The sequence below is a fragment of the Corvus brachyrhynchos genome, unplaced genomic scaffold (genome assembly GCF_000691975.1).
Source record: "Corvus brachyrhynchos isolate BGI_N302 unplaced genomic scaffold, ASM69197v1 scaffold83, whole genome shotgun sequence".
Lineage (NCBI taxonomy): Eukaryota > Metazoa > Chordata > Aves > Passeriformes > Corvidae > Corvus > Corvus brachyrhynchos.
The window spans coordinates 1837248-1860028 of NW_008238464.1; the positions used below are offsets into that span (position 1 = coordinate 1837248).

A 22781-nucleotide genomic window follows, 5' to 3' on the forward strand; every position below is an offset into this window, starting at 1 on the left:
ATTTTTACTTGTATCAACTTTGACTGCTGTGTGTCTATATATTTTACATGGCAAAAAAAAAAGACCAATAGTTCAAATTTATTCTTTCTCCTTAACTTTGTAAACCTTAGAGACAGATTCAGTCAAGATCTGTGTGAGCAAATGTCTTCCAAGAAAATGCCCTTATAGCATTTGAAGAAAATAGACTTCTTGGTATCAACTTACAATAGGGTTTTTTTGTGAACTATCAGCTGCATTGTTCTCTGTAAACTCGAAAAATCTGTGCTCAGAAAAGGTGAGGAATTTGCAGGAAAAGTTCACATCAGCATTGTGACTATACCACAGCAGCTCTGATGCATCCCACAGGTGAAATCACTTTGTTTCTGGGAGTGGGAAGTTATGGTAGAATTACATTTTTAACAGTCTATATATTTAACACACAGAGAAACACTCTGTACATGGGCTAAGGGTAATATTTCAGGGGAAGGGGCAGAAAAAAAAAACTTTTTCATGGAAATTTGAGAGCTGAGGAGGGGGTTTTAAAATTTTAGCTGCCCTTGCTGGACTGGCTGAGCAGAGTGAGAATCTGGCAGTGTTAGGGGTTAGCTCTGCAAGCTGAGGCTCAAGTAAACAGGTGGAAGACTGCAATGAAGCCAGCCTTCTTCTTCTGCCAGAGACTTAGTTCATGGATAAACACTAGACTTTCACTTCTGCAGTTTTAAAGACCTCCATCACTCTGAAAAACACTGCCCTCATTCATCATAGTAAGGGGTTGTTTTCTTTCTTTCTTTTTTTTTTTTTTTTTCATGGTCTGCAAGACTTCTCTCAAAAACATCACAGATATACATTAAAAGCCATTGACATATTGATGTTTTTAGAAACAAACAAACAAACAAATACATAAAGGATGCCATTTCATATTAGCTACCACCCTTTGGAAGTTATGCTTCTCAGCAGAGTAGGGTCATCCGTGGCTCATGAGCAGATTCATATACTCCAGGATAGCCCTGCACAGAGCCCATGGAGTTACTAAAAGAGTTTTCACCAAATCACTGGCTGATGTGTCTGCTGCAGATGTCCTTGCCATCTAGCATGCCCACAAGCTGAACTGTGAAAGATTAGGAAGTTGCCCCAATATCTTAATCTGAAAGCTAAAAAGTGGATTACATCCCCTAGAAGTTTGTGCAGCCCTTTTTTTTTTGGAACCAGCTTCCTCACTAGCATGGATCTCACCCCTTCCATTGTCCTCCAGACCCATCTGTTAGCTATTTTCTGGTTCAATTGACTTGATCCATCATGGTCCTTTTGGCAAACAAAGAGAAGGATATTGAAGATGCACTGCTGGAGGGTTTTTTCCTCTGCAGCTTGCATGCTTTGTCCCTTCTCTATTTGCCATCTCTCTCTCCAGTTCAGCAAGACTAAAGCCAAATCCTTCTAATTTAAATTGTGTGACCCCTGTCCCAAGACTGAAATTCTGGGGAGAGAATGGGAGAGTGGTGATGGGGCAGGAGCTGCCACTGATCATCACATCTGCAGGCATCTGGGAAAGGCAGCAGCTTCTGCTCTCCCTTTCTCCCTACATGTGGCACTCCTCAGGACATTTACCACTTACTACCCAAGTCTGTCTTTGAAAACTGAAACTACTGCCCATTTCCTTTACTTTTCTGGGTGAATAATCCTCAGCTTTTTTTACAGAACATTACATTTTTCAACACTTTGTACAAATATTAATGAGATAGTTCTCATGGTGGTCTAATAATTTTAGCTGGGGGAAGTCCAAGCTTAAAATAACTTGCAACAGGCCTTTCAGTGAAGTGAGGTGGGATTAAGGCTACTCTTCCAACTCCAAAAGTCCCAGCAGGTTGCAATTGTTGCCTGAGAGACTTAAGGTCAAGACTACAGGTCAGCCAGATGTGAGAGGACAAGCTCCCCGGGGGCTAAAAGCTGGATGGTGAGCTGGCAGCACTTGCTCAAACTGATTGCCTGTATTTGAGACTGGTTCCCTCTGTTCTCTGCAGACACCTTGTAACCCCTCTGCCTCAGTCTTACCATTGCAGAAGGGGAAACCAGCAGGAGATTTTGGCTGTTGAATAATCTGTAAGACGCTCTGAACACACAAGGGGCAAGACAGAAGAGAGGAAGAAATAATCAACATGCGATGCTCATGCCAATACAAACGTGTGTCACATCAAGCAAGAACAACAGTGATGTTGCTCAAACATGATGTTTCCTTCCTGAAGGAGAATCAGGGTGATGAGAATGATGAGCAGGTGTTGGACGGGCAAGAAACTGCAGCACTAATGTCTGCAAATGGACAGCTTAGAAGCTGCTGACTTTAGTGCTGTTAATGGAGATCACCCTGAGCAAACCATTCTGCAAGTGATGCTGGGGACCAGCACAGGGAAGGAACAGAGCCAACATCTATTTCTGCCTGGCAAAAGCAAACAAGCCAACACACACACACACACACACACATGCACACACACACTGTGATCGCTGTGATTCTCAGAGAGTATTAGCAAAGGACAAAACCTGCATAACTGCCATAAATTATAAAAGCCCCCCTCAATCTTGGTTAATTCTCTTGTAAAAAGGGAGGGAAAAATCTGGAGCAGCTCAGCATGAAAGCAATTGTGGGAGGGTTAATAAAGAGACAGCACTGAGGTATCTAGTTGCTAGCCCTGATATCATTAAGTAAGTGCACTAGAAATGTCGAGGTAAATGCATAGCAGTGAATCACAGTCAGGCATGATTAACCTTGGGTAGTCTGAACTGAAAATCATTTACAAACACAAGGTGCTGAAGAACATCACAACAGACAGTACATTGAAAGTCATTCCAAGAGGGGAGTCACGCTGAGCGCTTCGTGTATTTGCACCATTTTTTAATTATTGTCACATTTTGCACGTGGGAGAATGGAAGACCCCAGACTCCCAGCTCAGGGAGGAGTTTCTTTGGCCCTGCAAGGTCCTCTGAAACATGTGCACTGGTTGGAATCAGTTTGCCTTGCATAGAAGTTTTCTAAAATAAAAAGTTTTAATTGCAACAGTCTGAGGCTTACTGAAAGGACAAACAGATTTGCCAAAGAAAGACTAAAATGCTATAACTGCAAATATTAAAGAACCAAAGACCCCTCTTCCTTCATCTGTACCCACGTCTAAATGCAGCCCTCCAGACGAGAGGTGGTAAAACCGGGGGGGGGAAAGAATTTTAATAAAAATTAGGGGTTTTTAACAAAATTTGTGAAAGTTTTCTGACCCTTGAAAATTGACCCTCTGATCACAAAACCAAAAGAACAAAAAATCACTGGATATTTCTGATCAGTCCCAAAAGTTTGGAAATGCTCAGCAAAGCTGTAACCATACGACCCATAGAGAGCTATATATATTGTGTACAACAACAAAACCCCTTCAAATACAGAATTCTCATGGCTTTAAAAGCATTCAATTACAAGGAACATGAATCAACCAGGGAAGACTCCAGACAGCTTAACACTTCGGTATTGTTTGCACCTTTTATTGCAATTCTTCAGTGCCAGCTCAGGTGATTATTGTGAATGCCAAGGTGGTGAAAGCCACAGGAATACCGTGCAAAATGTTACAGCTTAGATTTCCTTCCCGCTTTTGCATCAGTCTCATTCTCCTAAATCCATCTCCATTATCCTTAGCACTGCAATAACTGCCCTTATTCATCTGCCTCATTAGGATGCTGCATCAATTAATATGCATCATCTAATGCATACTATTTTTTTAATGTTTAATATTATTATTAGTGGAGAGCTATGTCGTAATGAGTCTATCTAGGGAGTTAATGCACACAGGAAAAGCCCCTATGCATAATGCTATTCCAAATGATTACTGTACCCAAACCCTCTGAACAGACCACTACGCATCCTGCAGACTCTGTTTCTGTACTCTCAGAGGTTACAGATGGCACCTCTGGTCCTGGGGCTCCAGGTCTCAGGGTTATGTTTGTTTTTGAGGACCTGGAGCAAGGCACAACGATTATCGTGAGGGGAGATGTCATGTTAATGCTTGGTTCACAAATGCCACCCTGCCTGATTCAGGAGGGTAATCAACCTGTCCTTTGAAGCTGCATAAATAATGTTTGGATGGAGGTAGTATATCTGCACCAGGGGTTGAATTAACAGCCATTGAATCATATAAGCTTGGCTAGAGTGTGAGGCTTGTAACATGCCTGAGGAAAATAAAAAAGACATTTTCAAGAAAAAAACATTAATTTACTCCTCCCCATCTTTTCTGTTATTTTCCTCTAGGCAAACATGACTTACTTTGTGGGGGTTTTTTTTGTTGCTGTTTGTTCCATTTTCACAGGGAAACGCTGATTCACAGTGAGATGCATCCAGTTTCTCCTTGTCAGGCCTGAACGTGCTGTCTCTCTCCTACATCAGTGTTGGTCCTTTTTAGCACCCCTGCCAGGAGATGCTAACTGGGCTCCTTTGACACTCTGAGGGGAGCGACACCTCGTAAGAGGGTGCAGCCTTTTTACCCACAGGGACCACTGGCAGCACTCGTGCCCCTTGCACAGCCCTGCAGCTCCCAGCTGGGCACTGCTGGAGCTCTTGCCCAGGCATGGTCTTCTCCACGTGCGTCAGGGAAGAGAACATCCATCTGCAGACAGACCAGGCACACAGGCTCACACATCCATGTGCAAGTGTGCACTGCAGGTTCTCCTGGCTGTGCATCGTGTGCACAGGTGCAAGTTGCTACAGCCCCAAAAGAGCAGAGAAAGTTTGTATTTGCCTGAGATACCAGGGGTAAAAAACTGTCCTAGGAGATGGTGGAAAAGAGAAGAAATCCAGGAAAGGCCAACAGCAGGGTAGCATAAAGAGAACTGCGGCATTGGTGTGTGTCTGTGTATCAGCATGAGTTGCTTTCTTTCACTAACACTCTCAGATCCAGCCCTCTATTGAGTAACATGAACACCTTTAGTTTGCTAGTGGCTTTTATTTGTCTTCAGTTTTTATCTCTGGTTTTCTCTTCTACTGTTCTCAGTTTTGTATCTCTTTCTGAAAACTTGATGTTCGCAACTCCTTTTTCTGCTCCTTAACTGTATCCCTCTCACTTTCTTCCTTCTCTTTTGACACAGCACTTGTTGTTTCCCTTCTTCTCCTCTCCTCTTTTTACCCCTGCCTCCATTTCCATGGAATTTCTCCAACTGGAGGGGCCTCCAGTTGCTGAACGCAGCAATTTATCAACAGTAACCAGTTGCTTCTGCCTCTAAAAATTGTTCTGGGAATCCATGTATGCTGTGGGGTAGCCTTAGAATATACTAACAATTTAAAGGTAAGAATTATAAATATACTGTATCTAGTAGACAGCCCAGTTCAAAAGGTTGTACCAACATCTCTTATTAGGCAGGGAACCTTTCACACCTAACGAGATTCTGACACACTATATAACCCTGTAGGTAGTCTCAAATCCAATCCATACTGAAATCCATACTGAATCCATACTGAAATCCATACAACCATATTGGGGTGTACCTCTGAACCCATATTTTGGGTTCAGTGATACCACTATTGTTGGTTCAGAACTCTTACAGGATTTTAATCCAATGAAGAAGAAGAAAGGAACATTCCTCATCAATAAAATACTAAGTGGAAAAAAACACTGTTTGGAGAATGGCTTACATTTTACATATTTCTAAATATCAGCAAAAATAAATGTGTTCATTTCTCCAAAATACCTCCAGATGGCATTAAAACCCTTCTTCTTTTGGTCTTTATTGCAATATTATTTTAAAAAATGATAATTATTGAAATCATTCTATTAAACGTTCCCAGCAATCATATTATCAGAAGGCATAAGGTTGCTAACGCTTAATTCATTTAATAAGTTTGTCTGAATGTGCTTGCACACTATAATTACATTCCACAACACAATCTGCAGGACAAGTCATTTCTTACACCATGTCAAATCTTTTTCTAGATTAATTTCCAGAGGATTTTTAATGCGTATTTGCAGCAGAAATCAAAACGTCCCACAATAAATCATTGTTATTGTACCTCCTTCTGTGACTACTTTTGGCCATGTAACAAATGGTGACACCTTGTGAGATTTACATGATATAATGCTCTGAATTTAAATAACAGGAATCAGAAAACATAAATTATGGGCCAGATGCACTCTAAAATTCACATGACTGACTGTTAGAAGAACTTCCCTCTCTCAAATGGGATTAAAGAGGTGAATGGTTTTGCAGAAATTCATAATGCTCCTGCCTACCGGTTATTAAAAGAATTCACTTATCTCGCTCAGTTTGGGAGACTGATGCTATTTTTTACATTTTTTTAACTTGCAGCTCATCTGTTTCATAGACTGGTTTATGTTGGCAAAACAATTCAGTCCTTTGTATACTAGAGTAAAGAACGGTAAAAGCTTCTATTGTTGCACTAAAGTGAAGGTGAACACTGATATATTACAAGTGCCTGTTCCTATCTATTTCTTGACTTCTTTTGTTAATTCAAAAACATCAACAAAATCGTGAGAGACCAGAGATAACTGTAATTGGATTTCAAGTAATTCAGAGGTGAAGCTGCAGACTGCAGTCTTTTAAAATTACATCAGTACATCAAAGGCATATGTGACATGATGTTTTTTAGCAAGTGTGACAAACTCCAGCAGCATTAAGGTAATGTTGAAGTAAGGTTCTAAAGGCCAGCCTTGCACAACCACAAAAATAATCTCATATCTATTCAGTGTGATATGGAGCCATTTCACTTGCAAAGATCGCTGACTTACTAGCATGCAGAAGTTCTAGGAATAATTAATGTTTAGTCATTATCTAAAAAGCCGTTTTACAAAAAGCATCAGTGAAAGAGCTTTATCTTAATGAAAACAAACAAATTCTATTTTGCCCAACAAATCTGATAAAAACACAGCTGCCTTCTCCAATCTTAAACACAAATATGACTTACGATGTATGGGTTGCGCTTTTCTCTGGGGTCTTTGGCTCTACATCACTTTTCCCTTTAAAAGAGAAGAAGAAAATGACATCAGAAATGGGTCAGTATGGAAACTGCTCAGATGTGACACATCAATGCTTTATTCATTGCTAACACTGACCACTCCTGCCACACACACAGACAGCTGTGGAGGCAGCAGCAGGGCTGCAGGGGCACTGAGGGAGCATTTGCAAGCCGGGGGTCAATCCTGACTTGACTTTTCTTGTCACTGACACGTGCTCCGGAAATGTCAGGCAGAGAAACTCTGCAAGAGGAGATGCTTAGAGGACACAGGCTTCAGCAGGGACAGAAGACCCTGGAGCAACTGAAAGCATTTCTCTAGGGCCCTAGAGCTCTGCTGCTGAGAGTGTACTCCATACAACACGCACTTGCTCCAAAACCTTGCTCCAGGAAGAGTAATTATTTCATACAAAGCAAAACAGCATCAGCAGGAGACTAAGGCAGTGATCAGGGCGCAGTTCTGCCAGTGGATATTTTGGCTCACATTAATTTTGACAGATTAAGGATTTGATCTTTAGCTTCTGTGAGTGGGGGCTGGGGAAACCCTCTTTGCTGTGCTAGCTTAGCCACACAGTGCCAGGAGAAGTCAAGTACCCAACTGCTTGAGAAGCATCAGAGGCCCAAGGGATGCCTCTTCACATTTCCTTATGACTCATATGGGTCCTGGCATGCTGGCTTGTGATGATCCCCATCTTGGGTCCAAAATAATGTATCTGCCCAACACAGTTACACAGCACAGACAGTGGGAGGCAGGCTGCTGGCAGATGGGGCGGAACTGCTTCTGCTGAGTCAGGCCAACTCCTTCTCCCTCCTTTCTACCCCCCCTGCCAGAAAACAGTAAGGCTGATGTTTGCTGTAATTAATGTTCTCTGAGTAACCAGACAGAGCTGTGCTCCAGTGTAAGATTTCTGTGTAGCTGTACCATGGATTTAGAAGGTATGCTACTCCACTTGAATCACCTTGAACTTGAATTCTGGGCCTAGTGACAGTGCAGATGCTGCTCCTCTTGTGTGTCGCTGGATGCTAATAGCTGTCTACACATGAGTTTATGTTGTCTAGCAGACAAGGAGGCGCAGAGGTTGAATGTGACTGGTTTACTGATGGACGTGTTTTTCTCCATTACCTTTTAATGAGCTGTGTTAAGCCAAAATCCACCTATTCCTTCTGAAAAAAATGCGAGAAATACATATTTTGGTCAGGCTGTTTTGGTGTTGCCTGACACGCTGCAAATGAGCAGCATGAGTTGAGTGGGTTTTGGATCAGCCCCGACCTAGTCCATGAATATGAGCATCACGCATCATCCATTTGCTGCTGATGAAGTCCTCGCCCTCAGTTTCCATAGAGCAACAGCTGTAAGGACACCTCTGGAAAACCTGCTGTTGCCTTCAGAACAGGCAGGATTCTGCTACCAGTGTTCTTCCACTGCTGTACAGGAGGAAGCTGAAAGACACTCTAGGTAGTGACTTTCTGTAAGTAGCTGTCTTGTAGTGGAAGTTCTGGGTATCAAAAACACCTTGACACAGTGCTTTTAGATCTCATCTTCCTCTCTCGTAGGGTTTGTGTCTACTCAGCTGAGCTGCCTAAACTTTATTGAACGGGATGGGGAAAGCTCTGGATGACTTCAAAACCACCAGTGCCTGCATGGACCTCTAGGGAAGCTCAGCATTCATGGTAACAGGACAGCTAAAGGCACCTAAAATTTAGGCATGAACAGGGCATCCACACAGGATGGAATACATCCACTCCATAATCTCTAGGTCACTCTTCACTTCCAGCAGAGACCTCAGAAAGTATATCCAGATGGTGAACTTGCTGGCCAGGAAGCTGTTGCCTCTATATATGTTTGTCAGCCTTCCGGAGCCTGGAGCCCTGGAGCTCATCTGCATTATGGTAATTTGGAACAAGAAACCAACAGTAACAGTTGGCATATATTCAAAGATTCTCTATTTGTAACTTGGGTCTTTTCTAAGTGATGAATTATTACCACGAACACTGGTTTGTTTGAGTGTGAGAGACAATATGGATTCCTGAGTGCTTTGCCAGCAGAGTTCACATCAGTTCTACTTTCAGCAGTGTATGTTAATGCAGCAACAAGGGTAAGAGCATACGTACTGTGAGGAAATGGAATCTCTATGATTTAGCCAAACTGGATATTAATGGATTACCCTACAGTAAGCATTTGTAGCTGCTTTAATGCTAATTGTCACTTAGCATACTTCTGTGTGGAGAGGAAGGACGAAGCCTGTACAGATGGTAGAAATGCATCAGTCCAGCCTATTAGAGTAGAAAATCTGGCCATTAATGCGTTATCAGTTCTTACCAACTTCATTCTTACTTGACAGAATCTTAGAAATTTTACAAATGTGTATAGCCTAAGCATAGCTGAATGTCACAGATATGGTACAGATAATATTTTTGGATAAGGGCATGTTACAACAACTTCGCTGTTTTACACTCACTCTTGGCCAAACTAAGACTTGCTTTTGATTTTTTCATGTAACCTGTCAAATGCATGCAGGTACCATTGTGGGAGGCTGGCATTTGCTGAACTGCTAAATCTTCTCTAGTTTTGACTTCTTACGGGCAAATTTGTGCCAACCTTTGTTTTTCTTAGCCTTTTTTGGAATTAACAAAAAACAAGCTACCCACCTTGCTATGGGATTGCTGTTAGTACACTTTGTTTCAGATGCTAAGCACCGTGTATGTCTCCTGAAACAGGTGTGTGTGTGTGTGTGTCAGTGGGTGCATGCAGAAAACATACAGTGGAAACCATCAGTCCACAGATCCTTAGCCACAGAACAGGGAGGTCTTTGCTAGCTCCTACATCATCTCATGCAACTTCTTTCCTAACCTTTTTAGATACAAGCAGAAGACCTGTCCAGATTTCTCAAATTTCAAAATAAAGTTCAACTGAACTTTTGTAGGATTTCCCTGTTGAATAGTGGGTGGTCAGTAAAGGAGTCCTCTTCTCTTAGCTGGAATTTTGGTGAATCACTCAACCAGATTAAGTTTCCCTTTCTGGGTAACAAGGATAAATGATATTTATTGTGATGGAGTAGTATAATTTCAGCTATTATGAGCTTTTAAATGCTTTGATTTCCTTGTGGGGGAAGGATGACAGAAATTCAAATGCTATCCATGAGAAAGACAATGTTGGCAGCTGCAGTAAAACCATTGCAAATGACAGGCTCAAGAGCCACTCCAAAGAAGTCAGGGTGCAATGGGAAAAACCAGCTAATTTGGACTCTGAAGATGTGCACTTGGATAACACAATACATTGACCATTAGATTTCTTTCCCACAGAGTAATTTGCTAGTATTTCCTGGCAGGACCCCTGGACTCGTGAAGAGAGAAGCCCACACTGGAGCAGGTTGGCTGGCAGGACTTGTGACCCTGTGTGGGACCCACGCTGGAGCAGCCTGTTCCTGAAGGACTGCACCCTGTGGAGGGGACCCATGCTGGAGCAGTTTATGAAGAACCAAAGCCTGTGGGAAGGGCTGGTGAGAAGTAAATGAAGGACTGTCTCCTGTGGGAGGGACTGCACACTGGAGCAGGGAAGAGTGTAAGGAGTCCTCTACTTGAGGAGGAAGGAGTGTCAGAGACAAGGTGTGATTAACTGACTACAGCACCCATTCCTTTGTCCCCTGCACTGCTGGTGGGAAGGAGGTAGAGAATTTGGAAGTGGAGTTGAGCCCAGGATGAAGAGATGGGAGAGCAGAAGGTGCTTTTAAGATCTGATTTTATTTCTCATTGTCCTATTCTGATTTGATTGGTAATAAGTTAAATTATTTCCTCAAGTTGAGTCTGTTTTGCTTATGACAGTAACTGGTGAGCGATGTCTCCCTGTTTTTATCTCTACCTATGATCCTTTTGTTGTATTTTCTCTCCTGTGTCCAGGAGACTAATAGAGCAGCTTTGGTGGGCACATGGTGTCCAGTCAGGGTCAACCCACCACACATCTGAATCATTTTGTCCCAAATTTCCTTTGAGTATGACATACAGGACTGGTAAAATCTATGTCTCATTCTAACTGTACTATATCTGATGTCTTATTCCAGCACCTCAACAGGAATTCTCATGGATACAGCTCTCAGAAGTAGTCAAACTCTCTCTGTGATACTAGGAAAAGTGCCTGGGTGTCCGACAGTGACCCTAACTTTTGCCACCAATGAAGAAAACATTTCTGCATGGGTCCAGCTGTTCTTTGGTTTGGGTGCCATCAGCTAGGCAGTACCAAGTGTAGCTTCTGACCAGCTGCAGATTTTGCTGAGCAGGATGAATGAGGAGATGAGAAGCTGGAGGTATTGGGGTGTGGGAGGGATGGGGGACTTGGAATTGAAGTGGGGTAGGAGACCACGGGAGTAAGAAGCAGGGAGAAGTTGTAAGGTCATAGGATCAATTTTGTAATACACAGGAAAGCAGGTTTCATTAAATCTGCAGAACAACCAATTTTGTTCAAGTGTTGGAAGAAGGAAATACTCAGCTAGGACCAAAGCTGGCCAAAAACTGTGGCCTCTGATGTCATTGCAAAGCCCTCAGCTCAGCCAGTGTGTTTGTCATGCTTGTGCCTCTGCCTGTGTTTGCATAGCCCTCTCTATTATGGTTCTTTAGTGCTTCTTTCTTTCATTACTCTATTCATTATTTTCTGACAGAACCTCATACCCTTTGCCTTTTATTATTTCCTTAGTGCTGGTACTCACAGCAATATCAAACCAATGCCAGCAATTAAGTGACACCACTGCATGTTTCTTCACAACATTGTCCTCCTCATGCTGACCTTCCCCCAGCGAAGAGCCACACCGTTTAAAAAGCCTGCATCTCCCAGTCTTGTGTCTCTCTCTGGATGTCTTTTACTTCACACAGTGGGTGACCAGACCCTTTCAAAGCCCTAGCTACCAGCTCAGGGCATTTTTCATCTTCAGTCACAGCCCTGCAATTTGCAAACAGGGCTCTGTGTTGGCTAACAGGTCAGGAAGCTAGCAAAATAATTCTTTTGGTTGTGATGATTTTATGTGGAGAGCAGGATAGAATCATGTATTTTTAATATGCAAGACAACATCAACAACCATCAGAGGTGTCAAGGGAGAGGATTAATACTTCGTTTTGCAGAACAATTCAATCTTCCTGTTTAATACATCTGCTAAGTTTTTTACCATAGCTAAATGTGTAATTAAAGTGCTACTGATCTGTGCCATGATTTGCAAACTGGAGTCTGCTGGAAAGCCCTGAGCAGGAGCCACACAAACACATATCACTCCCCTACCCACACTGCTAGCCGAAAAGACTCATGGCCATAGGGTCTTTGAAACATTATCTAGTGTTAGTTTGGCAAGATTTATGTAGCTTAGTACTGTGCAATGGCCAAAAAATATACCACTGAGTATGAAAGATAAATGATAACAAGTTTTCTTGCAGAATTTTCTGGCAGTCTGGATCTGGCTGTGCAATTAGGTCATCTCTTTTCTGGCTTTCCAAAAAAACCACTCTTTTGCCCTTTCAGTCTTTCTCATTTACATAATGGAACAGTGATAATGAAATGAATACTTTTTGTTGTTCCCAGGCCACCAAAAGAGCTGACATTTTGATGGTCACTCTTCAGTTCTCCATATTCGTCCATAGCTGAGTATTGCCTGCTGAGGCTCTGTACTGTCCCACTCTGCTACTGATCCCTTACTTCATCACTTCTTTTTCAAAGTCATTGTCTACCCCTCCACCCAATGAAGCCAGAAAATGAGTTGGTACTTACTTGTATTGCTGTGTCCTGTGGATCCCTGTTGTGACTCCTACAGTAATAACAGAAAAAAGGGAAGGTGTATTATTTTTTCAGCAATTTTTTTTCTGCAATACTTGCTTGGACATTACCTTAACAGTACAAACAGCACTGATGATTGTCCATTTGGTTTCAAACTAATTTTCAATTACAAGAATAAGTCCAATATTTCTTGGAAAATCCATTAATTCTTAAGATTGTAAACTTATTTCACAACAACCCTTTAATGGCGCAATTCCTTGTTTAGCTATTACAACTCTCCTGCTCACTATTCATGTATTGATCAGCCAAAACTCGTCTATTATCTTCTACAAGTTCAGATGAGAAGACAGAGGGAAGGCCAATATTGTTTCATGGACCATTGGATCCCTGAGGTAGTAGCACAGCTGGTCTTTTCACATGTTGACATTGACAGCATCAGAGAATGAAAATACAGACTAGTTCTGGGTCCCTGAGATTACAAGGTTGACCTTGTATGACAACAGCAATATCTGTGAATGTGGTGCAATAAATCAGACCATTTTTTCCTCAAGTGCAAATGTTCGCTCACTGTTTTTCATTCAGAGAATTTGTTTGCATTCATAAAAATATAAAAGAAGGCTATGAATACAAATATAAACCATAACAAAAAGATATTTAAATTAAGGGAAAAAAGAATACTTTTCCACGGACGCAGCAGGAAAAGTATCCTGTATGTAACTCTGCTTCTGAATAACCCAGACACACACAGGAATACCACCTCACATCCATGCTGCTGTTACAACTGCAGTTAAGACTGCTCAGAGAAGCCAGGCACCCACAGGAACACATGCAGTCATTTTCAGTGAGGAACTGGGCACTGCACCAGATCCCTGGTCCACAGAGGCTGAGGGATGAGCCAAACACACAGCTCATGGAGAGAGGAACTGCAAGTCCCCAGAGAGCTGAGGATGCTCCAACTTGGTTGGGCTGAGATTGTGCTGCTGAGACAATCAGGAGAATTCCTCAGGGGCTTGGGGTCCCAAGAGCTTCTTGGGCCCTCTAAACAGAGGTTGGCTGGACAGCAGACCCTGGCGTCTTGAGGGCTCGGCTGATCAGAATCCCTCGATCTGCACAATTTGCTCTGGAGTCAAGGCTGTCCAGACTGCATGGCTTTGATCTGTAATTTCAATACTATAATACACATCTGCAACTCACTTCCATCCTACATACCTGTAATGTGAGATGTCATTTTTTGGGCACGCCCCAATAGTTTCTACCTTCTACTGTAATATGAATACTGTAATATGTAATATGAAAAGATCTGTACCATGTTTCACATGCCAAGAATAATTTCTCAGTAGTTTGAAATTGTGTACTTTTGACAAATTGCATCAGCTTTTTGTGAATGTTTCTGATGAAGAGAGATTAAAGCCTGTTTTTTTCTGGTGACTGAATGTAATCTTAAAAAGTCAAGATCAGCTTGCAGCAGTGATGTACTGGTATGTACAACTGAATTTAAATGCTATTCTTGTAGCCAACCACACTCCCAATAAAAGTAGGCTTTTAGAGCATGTTCAGTTTCCAAAACAGAGAATTTATCTACCTAGAGAAGTTCAGGGAAATGCAGTAATTTTGAGGGAAATATCTTCATATTTGTAAAAGTGTTTGAAACTTCTAAACAAGGATCTTGCCCACTCTTTTACCTTTTCATTAACCTCAGGAAGAATGCACCATCCCCTTTAACTGCTGAGCACAGTATCTTGCCTCTGCCAAAGGCTAGTAAAAATATCTCATAGAGAAATATAGAATGGTCTTACTAATGGAGGAAAAACGAATGTAACTTTAAAAAAAAGGTGAAGTCTTCATTTCTGAAGATTATTGTCCAGTGTATTTCCTCCAGCTTGTTAAAATCAACAAGAAAGGAAAAAGCAAATGAATTGAGCTTGTGAAGAACAACATCAGTATGACAACTTAGCATCTGCTGAGAATAATCACCCAATAGCTTTGTGACAAGAAACCAGTTCTCCTGGAGTGGCTAAATTAATTCCCAAATAACAAAATGATGGCTGATCCCATAATATCATATACACATAACTAGAAATCAAACACCTGATCGAACTATCAAGACATAAAATCACAGTAAAAATGAAGAAAGAGAGCAAAGCATGCAGCAGAATTAACAGCATTTTTTCCTGCACAAGAGAATTAATACTTGAACATGAAAGCTCATCCACACAAGCATCAAGTGAGCTCTTATTTACAAATTTAATTATTCATTTAAAGTTTATTTATTAAGATGCTTTTAATAAAATTACAATCAAGAAATGCCTGATCATTTGTACATAACAAAGTGTGGCTGAGAAAGGAAAGCACACACAGCCTGTCACATCACACATTCATTCAATTATCCTCAAGCTTTGAAAAACAAGAAGTAAAGAGACTGTCATTGCCCCTTCCTAGTAAATTCAAGAGTGCAAATTAATTCCAGAGAGAAAGAAAATTCCAAGTTAAGGATGAAATGTAACTTTATGCCCTCCATTACATAAAGGACAGCTCTCTAGCAGTGCTCCTCCAGCAGTGCAGTATTTGGAAACCTACTGGGCACTGCCACGTGTCACACGTGACTCAGACTCTCCTCTCATTCTTGTGAATCAATGCAGACCTCCCATGTTAATGAGGCCTGATTTCATATAGAATACAGCATATGCACATCCATCCCCTCCATCAAATGAGCATTTAGTTATATTGATTGATACAGCCACATGTGCAGTTTCAAATGTGCAATTCTGTTATATTTGTGATATATAAATCTCAGATATTTAGCTTTTATTACTAGACTGATTTCAAAACCACTCTAGCTACAGTTGCTGTGGCCTTTGCAACTTTAATAGCCTAATTAATAAATTTCAAGTTTCAAGCTGTCAGATAGCTAATTACTTGAATTGCAGGTTAAAAGCAGTGTGGCGTGAATGCGAACTAATGATGCTGACACTCAGTTTTTTATGGACAGAAACATAGTTATGATTTTCATCCTTGTAACAGGGCAGGAGTCCTACAAGCTTCTCTTTTTCCCATTCCCAAAATGATGAATATCTTAATATTTGGGAACTGTCTTCTGTTAAAAGCAAGTGTAGCTTCTCTTGCTGTAAGAGTCTTTGCAAATGAATTGAACTGATGTCTTAGCACTGCTATTAAGACTGAAGAGCAATTCATGTTACCATGCATGACTTGGAACTAAGAGATGAAGCTGTTGCCCAGAATTTAGCCTTTCAGTCTTTACTGGCTTTGGTCACTACTTAACTGACAGAACCATTTATCTGAATAATGTGCGATCCACAACAGTTTGGTGTAGCCCTCAGGTTTTAAAAAGTAGGGATAACTACGTGGATTACCTGTGGGAAAACTTTCTAAGAGCTATGGAGACATTCCCTATGAGGTCCAATAAAGATTTTACTCCGTGCTTTGTGAAGAGCAATAGTTAGTTTATGAAGGTTTGAAAAACACGTTTGAAAAATTAGGAAACCATTTTTTGCATTTTGGAGCCTGAAAAGCAGATGCTTTCTAAAGTCGGTAACAGTACAGACTAATGTTAAGCCACAGAACAGCTTTTAATTATTTTAAAATAGAAGTGGTGTCTAAAATTAACATAATCTATGGCCAGTAATACAGGATTGTTCCAGGACTCTGGTGAGTTTTTTAAGGTACTTCTTTCCCATCTCACACACAAAGCACTCTCATTTCTGACCATGCAGACCATCCAGGCCACAATACAGTTGTGATGTTATTGTATGTACAAAAGTATGCTCGTATGTTACTAGCTGAAATCTTGTCCATCCTAAGCTCAAAAAAAAATGGAAATTCTACTTTGGCAAGAGAAAAGGAAACCGCCTTGAAAAGGATCTTTAAAAATGAATGGTAGATCTCTGAAATAGCTCTGCAATTCAAAATAATAGAAAATTTCCCAGAGAGATGGATGAACAGGCAGAGAGAAGATGAGAAAGTCAATATCAACCATTATTCACATATCTTTGCTCTCTGCTCTGCGGTTCTCCTATTCCTATATTTATCACAATGCAGTTAGTTGTGAGGAAGTGGATTCACGATGGCCACACAGATCCGCTGACAGGTGCACGCCTTGCCCGTGCACATCTGCACACGTGTCACACAAGCACACTGTGTGGTGGCAATTGTGGCAGAAACTGCAGCGCTGCAAGCACCACTTCACTTTGTCATCCCTATGTGGCACTTCACCTGCTTGTAAGCTGCTGATCCTCCTATCTCCTACAGGACTTACTCTAACTTAACAAGCCTCTGGCCTGCCTACCATCTTCAATCAGTTGTCTTCCTTCAAGTAAATAGTGAGTTATTTCCTTCTTTTTCTTTCATAACATGCCAGAGATATTTTGGTTTACACCCCTGATACTTCAAAATCATGACACTCTCATCCACAGAAAAGCTGTTTTACTGTAGGCAAATGAAGTTTTCTTGGCTTTGTAGTTATAATTATTCCCTAAACTAAATTTTGCAGAATGGACTTAAAAGTTGCCAAACGAGCTTGCTTTAACAGGAGAAAGACTATAAACAGCATCAATACCATCTTTCAAGCTTGAACACTGCATGAAATATGCTTGTGACATCTAAACAGTGTATGGTGATACAATGTGAAATTTATTGGCTCTTGCACAAGATATCTGATTTCATTGCCTCCTGACTTACCATGTATAAATAATATGGTTTCCCCAAGCTTGTGCTGATGAGCTTTACCATGCTGCACTGCATCCTCCCTGGGACACATCCTATAGTGGGGCTGGTTTTAAAGGACCATCAGCAGGACTAGTGGCTTTGGTCTCTTGGGGAATCAAATATTTCCACGGCAAATGCTTTTGTGGCCCCTCTGAGTATCTCGGCACTGGGCTGACAGCCTCTCTAGCAAAGCTGCCCCTTTGAAGCCAGGCTGGTGGCAGGAGATGTGTGCCCAGTCCTCAGGCCCAACTAGAGGCCAGTGTACCTAGTGAAGGCCTGCTCAGACCTCAAAGGTTTCAACACAAATCTCAGCTGGTGAAGCCAAATGACACAGGAGCAGTGGATGCAAGGAGGAGCTCCCTGACTCTCCACAGCTGTCTGTGCCCTAAGGTGTCAATCAGGAGCCTCAGCAGAAGCCACCCCATCTGGACATCCCACCGGATACACCTGTGGTTTTACCTTGCTGTGAGGAACCCATGACCCCCACACCATCAATTCTGCTGCCAAGAGATGCAGACTGTAGCCCTGCTGAGGCTGTAAGAAGGGAAAAGACAGGGAATACTGGCACACACACATGCATATCATCAGCACGGCATCAATCTCAGCCCAGAGACCTCACACACTTAGTCAGGGCTTTTGTAGGACATATTGTGAGGTGCAGGAGGAATGTTTGTACACGATGTGGAATGTCTTACCTTGTTTGGGAAGGGAAACTTGCTTTGTTCTGCCTTTCCTGGTGTGTGAATAGCTGACAGTGGCGGAGGCCATGAATGGGTCATCTCCTGAAAAACAGTATTGTTCAGCAAAATGCATTGAGAAAGTCCGTGGAAAAGGAGACAAGGACAGCATATCAGTAGCAAGAGTGCCTGGGTAGTGGAATATTTAAGTTACTGCAGCTTCTAGGAAATGCCCAGTTTTCATATAATCTAGACAAAACATGAGCTACAATGATTTTTACAGACTCTTGAGAGCAGTTCTTAAGCACACTCTCATTTTCCTGAATAGATAATACATCTTAAGTGCAAGAAGTTTGATTTTTCTAACACTCTGCAATACAGTTCAATCACACAATGTATTTGGGCTGGTGAGACTAACAGAATATTCTTTTGTAGATGAGAACAGAAATTTCGGTTCATGACCAAGTAATGGGGTACACACAGTGGACTAATCACACAATAGATTTCACAAAGTCAGAATGGTAAATGCTTACCACTTGCTAGCAGTTAATTCCTAAAATTGCCTTTATCATTGTAAAGGAGTTGAATAAGTTCCTAACTCCAACGTGTTTGTGCCTTGAAGGACACAGATATGTGGCAAGCCCTAAACGAGGTGTGCTGCACACCATCTTTTTCTCCTCCCTGTTTTGTCTGGAGGGACATTTTTTCATAGCTAAGAGACAGATGCAGCTTGACCTGACTTTTATGCAGTCATCCTTGACCCAGCTTCAGGTAGCAGGTAGGCACACATTCAATACTGTTATGATTCAAGTCTAAATGAGTTGGTCTCCAAAGCAAGGCTGCTTTTGGGGAGAGATAAATGAAACACTTCAGACCATTTGTTCCTCTCTAGTGCAGGATGTTAAGGGACAGATTTCTTTTTTGACATGTTCAGCACCAACAGCCACAATATTTGGTACACAGTAACTTAAGAGAATTAATATGAGAAATAGAGCCAAGCATGACAACCCTGAAAGTTGGCCCATACGTTAGAAGAACTGAAGAGAAAATAACATCCTGCCTAAGCAGGGGGATTTCTGACACTATCAAGAGTCTGCCTGGCAGATGCTTTGCTGGGTTTTGCTACCATTAGCTGACTGTGGAGTTGTTTCTCAGTGATATTTCAAGGAGCCATGCAGAGATCCACAATCAGTCCCAAAATAAAACTGGAGTTATATTTCCATGACTCACTCATTCCTTTTTAAAGAGAAAAGAAAATTTTCTTGTTTGGAAAAAAGGGTGTGTGAGTCTCTTGCCCATCCTTCATTAGTGCTGATGGAACTGCTTCCTGACCCAGCATGGACTGAGCTGCTGCATTTTTTACATAGTGGAAAGTCTCTGGCTGTTCTGCCAATGAAAGGACCAGCCCTTTCAACACAGTTTATTAGCAATAAATGTCACCTTTAAAGCATTCTTGATAAACAGTTTATTTCCTAATAAAAATTGCATTCTTTTAATTTATTTGAAGCTAAAAAGTTACATGATTTATTATACTTCTGTAATCTACATGCGTGCCTCTAATCAGAGCATCATCTGGTTTGCAGTTTCAGTATCAGAATTGCTTTGCTTTTCACTTCTTTGAGGCAGATCATTCATCTTATGACTTCCTTATCTGATAAGTGCCAGCAATAACAGTATATAGCAATTTTTAATATACAGTAACTTCTTAAAACTCAGGCAGCAAAAAACAGAGGCAATCAGATTGCTGTTTGCTACAAGTACCTGGCACATGCGCTACTGTTTGCAAAAGATTAAGAAATAATGTATTAAGAAATATCCCAATAGTAAAGGTGTATGACAATAAATTGACAAAATGGAGATTTGCAATGTGGATGTTTAACCCTAAGTCTGTCATGTAAAAAGGTATCACTTTCATACCTGCTTTCCTTGCTTTTCCCTTACAGGACCATTTACTCTGTGGGAAATGTTGTGTATATAGACTAAAGGTGTTTCCAGCGGAAAAACCCTGTTCCCAACCAAAGTGTCCTCCCTACAAGTTGAGGTGCTGAGCCCAAAAAACCACATGGGAATGACTATGTGTCCCTTTCTTCCGTAGGGCAATGCTTTACGTTATCTCTGTCAATTGAAGAATGGGGGCAGACAGACTGGGAACATCTGGTGACTTTGACCCAAAGTTATCCTACTTGTGAAATATTCTATTCAGTGCTTATGACTGCCATTTGCTCAAGAAGCAGTTCTTCCAGGTTGTACAGCTGGTGACCCCACTGTCACCTTCAGGGACACCTCTCCTGAGGAGTCTGCTCTGTGCCAGCACAAAACAATCTGTTACAGCAGCAGAGCTCTTTCCTCCCACCTTGCTTGCCCGAGTCTGACAATGATGCCTTCATCCACTGAAAGGACCAGAGGGTTGATTAAAAATAAGGGTGACCTTTTTTTTGACATGTCAAAATCTTTCGTTTCTTCTTTTCTCCAACAATATTTCTCATCCCCACTTCAATGAAAAATAGCCTTAATAGTCTTTTTTTTTTTTTCAGCTAGCTCCTCTTCTCCTTTTTTTACTTTCAGTTGTGGTATATAATAAAGCTTTCTACATAATTTAAATTGGATGTAACCCTTTCTGACACAAAGATTTAGTAAAACCACTGATATCTGCCAAGGTTAATAATTGCCATTATAATGACTATCTGAATGTGAATTTACTAGAATAATACATTGAGTTGTGATTGTATTGTTTATTTATCTCTACCCTTTGAAATTCAGACAACTATAAAATTAAATAAAATTAGAAAAAATAATCGGAAAGCCACAATGAAAAGTATCCCAAACTACAGGCTGTCACCACTGAGGAGTGGTAGGATTTAAATGTAGTATAATATTTTTCTAAATAGAAACATTAAACTATGTGCAGAGTCTCTTTCTGGCTGCCAAGAACAGAGCCTCAAAAATCAGGAGAAAGAATTTAGGTGTCCAGCAAATGTCAACACCATGCAAGAACAAGCAGAAACAAATCCAGAATATATTCAAGTGTGCCAAGTCTCGGGATTTTAGGCTCTAGCTGAAGATATTTGAGACAGATTCAAAACACTAGTAGTGACATATGATTATATCAAGTTTTTTTTGGTACATGGTGTGAAATGTCTGAAAATGCAAGCCTAAATGGCAACTATTTAACTAACTAAACAGAAAGGACTCAACTTTTATTGTAAAATGAACTTTCATGAACATCTTCTCTTCTCAGGTAACTTGCCTGTCTTTGGAGTTTGGGATTGGCAGTACTGGCATAAGGCACCCGCTGGACTGAAAACTGAAAAGGACTGATGAAAATTTAAATGTATTTAAGAGCCTTAGCACCTTCAAATTGGTGTTAGAACATCGATTGACTCAAAAGGTTTTTAAAATTAAAAACAGAAAAAACCCAGGGTCTTTTTTAGCATAAATCAAACAAAAAATAAGTCAGAAACACCTGGCACCAGAAAATGTTCCAGCCACTACAAGACAATGGTCTAATTTAAAACCAACTTATAGTCTTCTTCAAACTTGACTAACTTAATCCTAAAGTCCTGAACAATGTCAACAAAAGAAAGTACTGAGAAGACATTTGGGGTCCAGAAGTGGGGAAAACAAAGACTTCTAGATCAAAGAAGGAAGCCCTGACCAGGCTGCTTAAAACATATATGTGGATGAGCACATGTGCCCAACTGCAGGACAGATCGTTTGAGATGACAGTGACTGCCCCCCTCCTCCTGCAGCCAGATGCACAAGTCCAAGGAGCAGCTCAGATGCCCTCTCTTTGCTTCATAACACACATTTCTCCTTGTGAGGGTTGCAGTGATGTTGTTTTGCACTGACATCTTTGTGGTGCTGGTGGTGATGGCACGTCTCATTCACATGCATACTGTAACTCTACAACTCTGCAACTTTACTCGTCTCTACCTGTAGTAAATCAGTTTTCAGCAGTCATACATAAATGTCCAGTTTTACAAGCTATAAAGGTCCAAGCCTAGTTAATCTTACTCAACATGCCAACTTGGCTTTTCTTCTCACTGAAGGGAAAACCTTCAAACAAAGAAATCTATAGTATTGCATATTCTTGCTCCAACTTCAGTTTCCGCAGCAACAATTAAGTAACCAGACATTTCTTGGGGATTAATGACTGCTTGGTAGTGTTTTGTTTGGGGCTTTTAACCCTAGCTTGTAGATAATTTTTCAGGAGAAGTACCATGCAGAGGTAAAAAATAGTATTCACTCTAGACTTAAGGCAATGCTATTTATCTAGTGTCATCAATCTTTCTGTGTGGCACATGATACCGGGAATGGTTGAACTGATTCAGAAAAATCGTAATTAATAATAAGTAGGGAGATGGGTAGCATCTAGATTTAAAGTCTTGCCACATGTATAATCTTGCTGTTCACTTGGTGCTGAAACCAGAACTTATCATTGGGTCATTAAGAAAACTGACTGTTTAATCCTCCTCTCTGCTTGTGCTCACCTAGCTGATTTTTGATTCCTAATATTTTGTCTTTCTACACAGGATGATTTAAGAAATATTTGTGGCACCTCATAAAGGACTCTGTCAAACACCTTTTGAAAGTTATTTTATCTGACTCAACTTCATCCACTGCTCAACTGACATGTCACAGGAATTATAGGAGATTTGTGAGA

At 41.1% G+C, this 22781-nt stretch overlaps 1 protein-coding gene across 1 annotated transcript in view; it reads right to left on the bottom strand.

Moving 5' to 3' along the window:
- Window positions 1-22781, bottom strand: part of AFF3 (AF4/FMR2 family member 3) — a 316401-nt gene that overhangs the window by 111043 nt on the left and 182577 nt on the right. Inside the window, exons 5-7 of the mRNA XM_017736969.1 lie at window positions 18137-18223; window positions 12714-12750; window positions 6920-6971 (exon numbers count right to left, since the gene is read on the bottom strand). Of these exons, the coding sequence (XP_017592458.1) occupies window positions 6920-6971; window positions 12714-12750; window positions 18137-18223 (176 nt within the window). The remainder of the gene's footprint in view (window positions 1-6919; window positions 6972-12713; window positions 12751-18136; window positions 18224-22781) is intronic.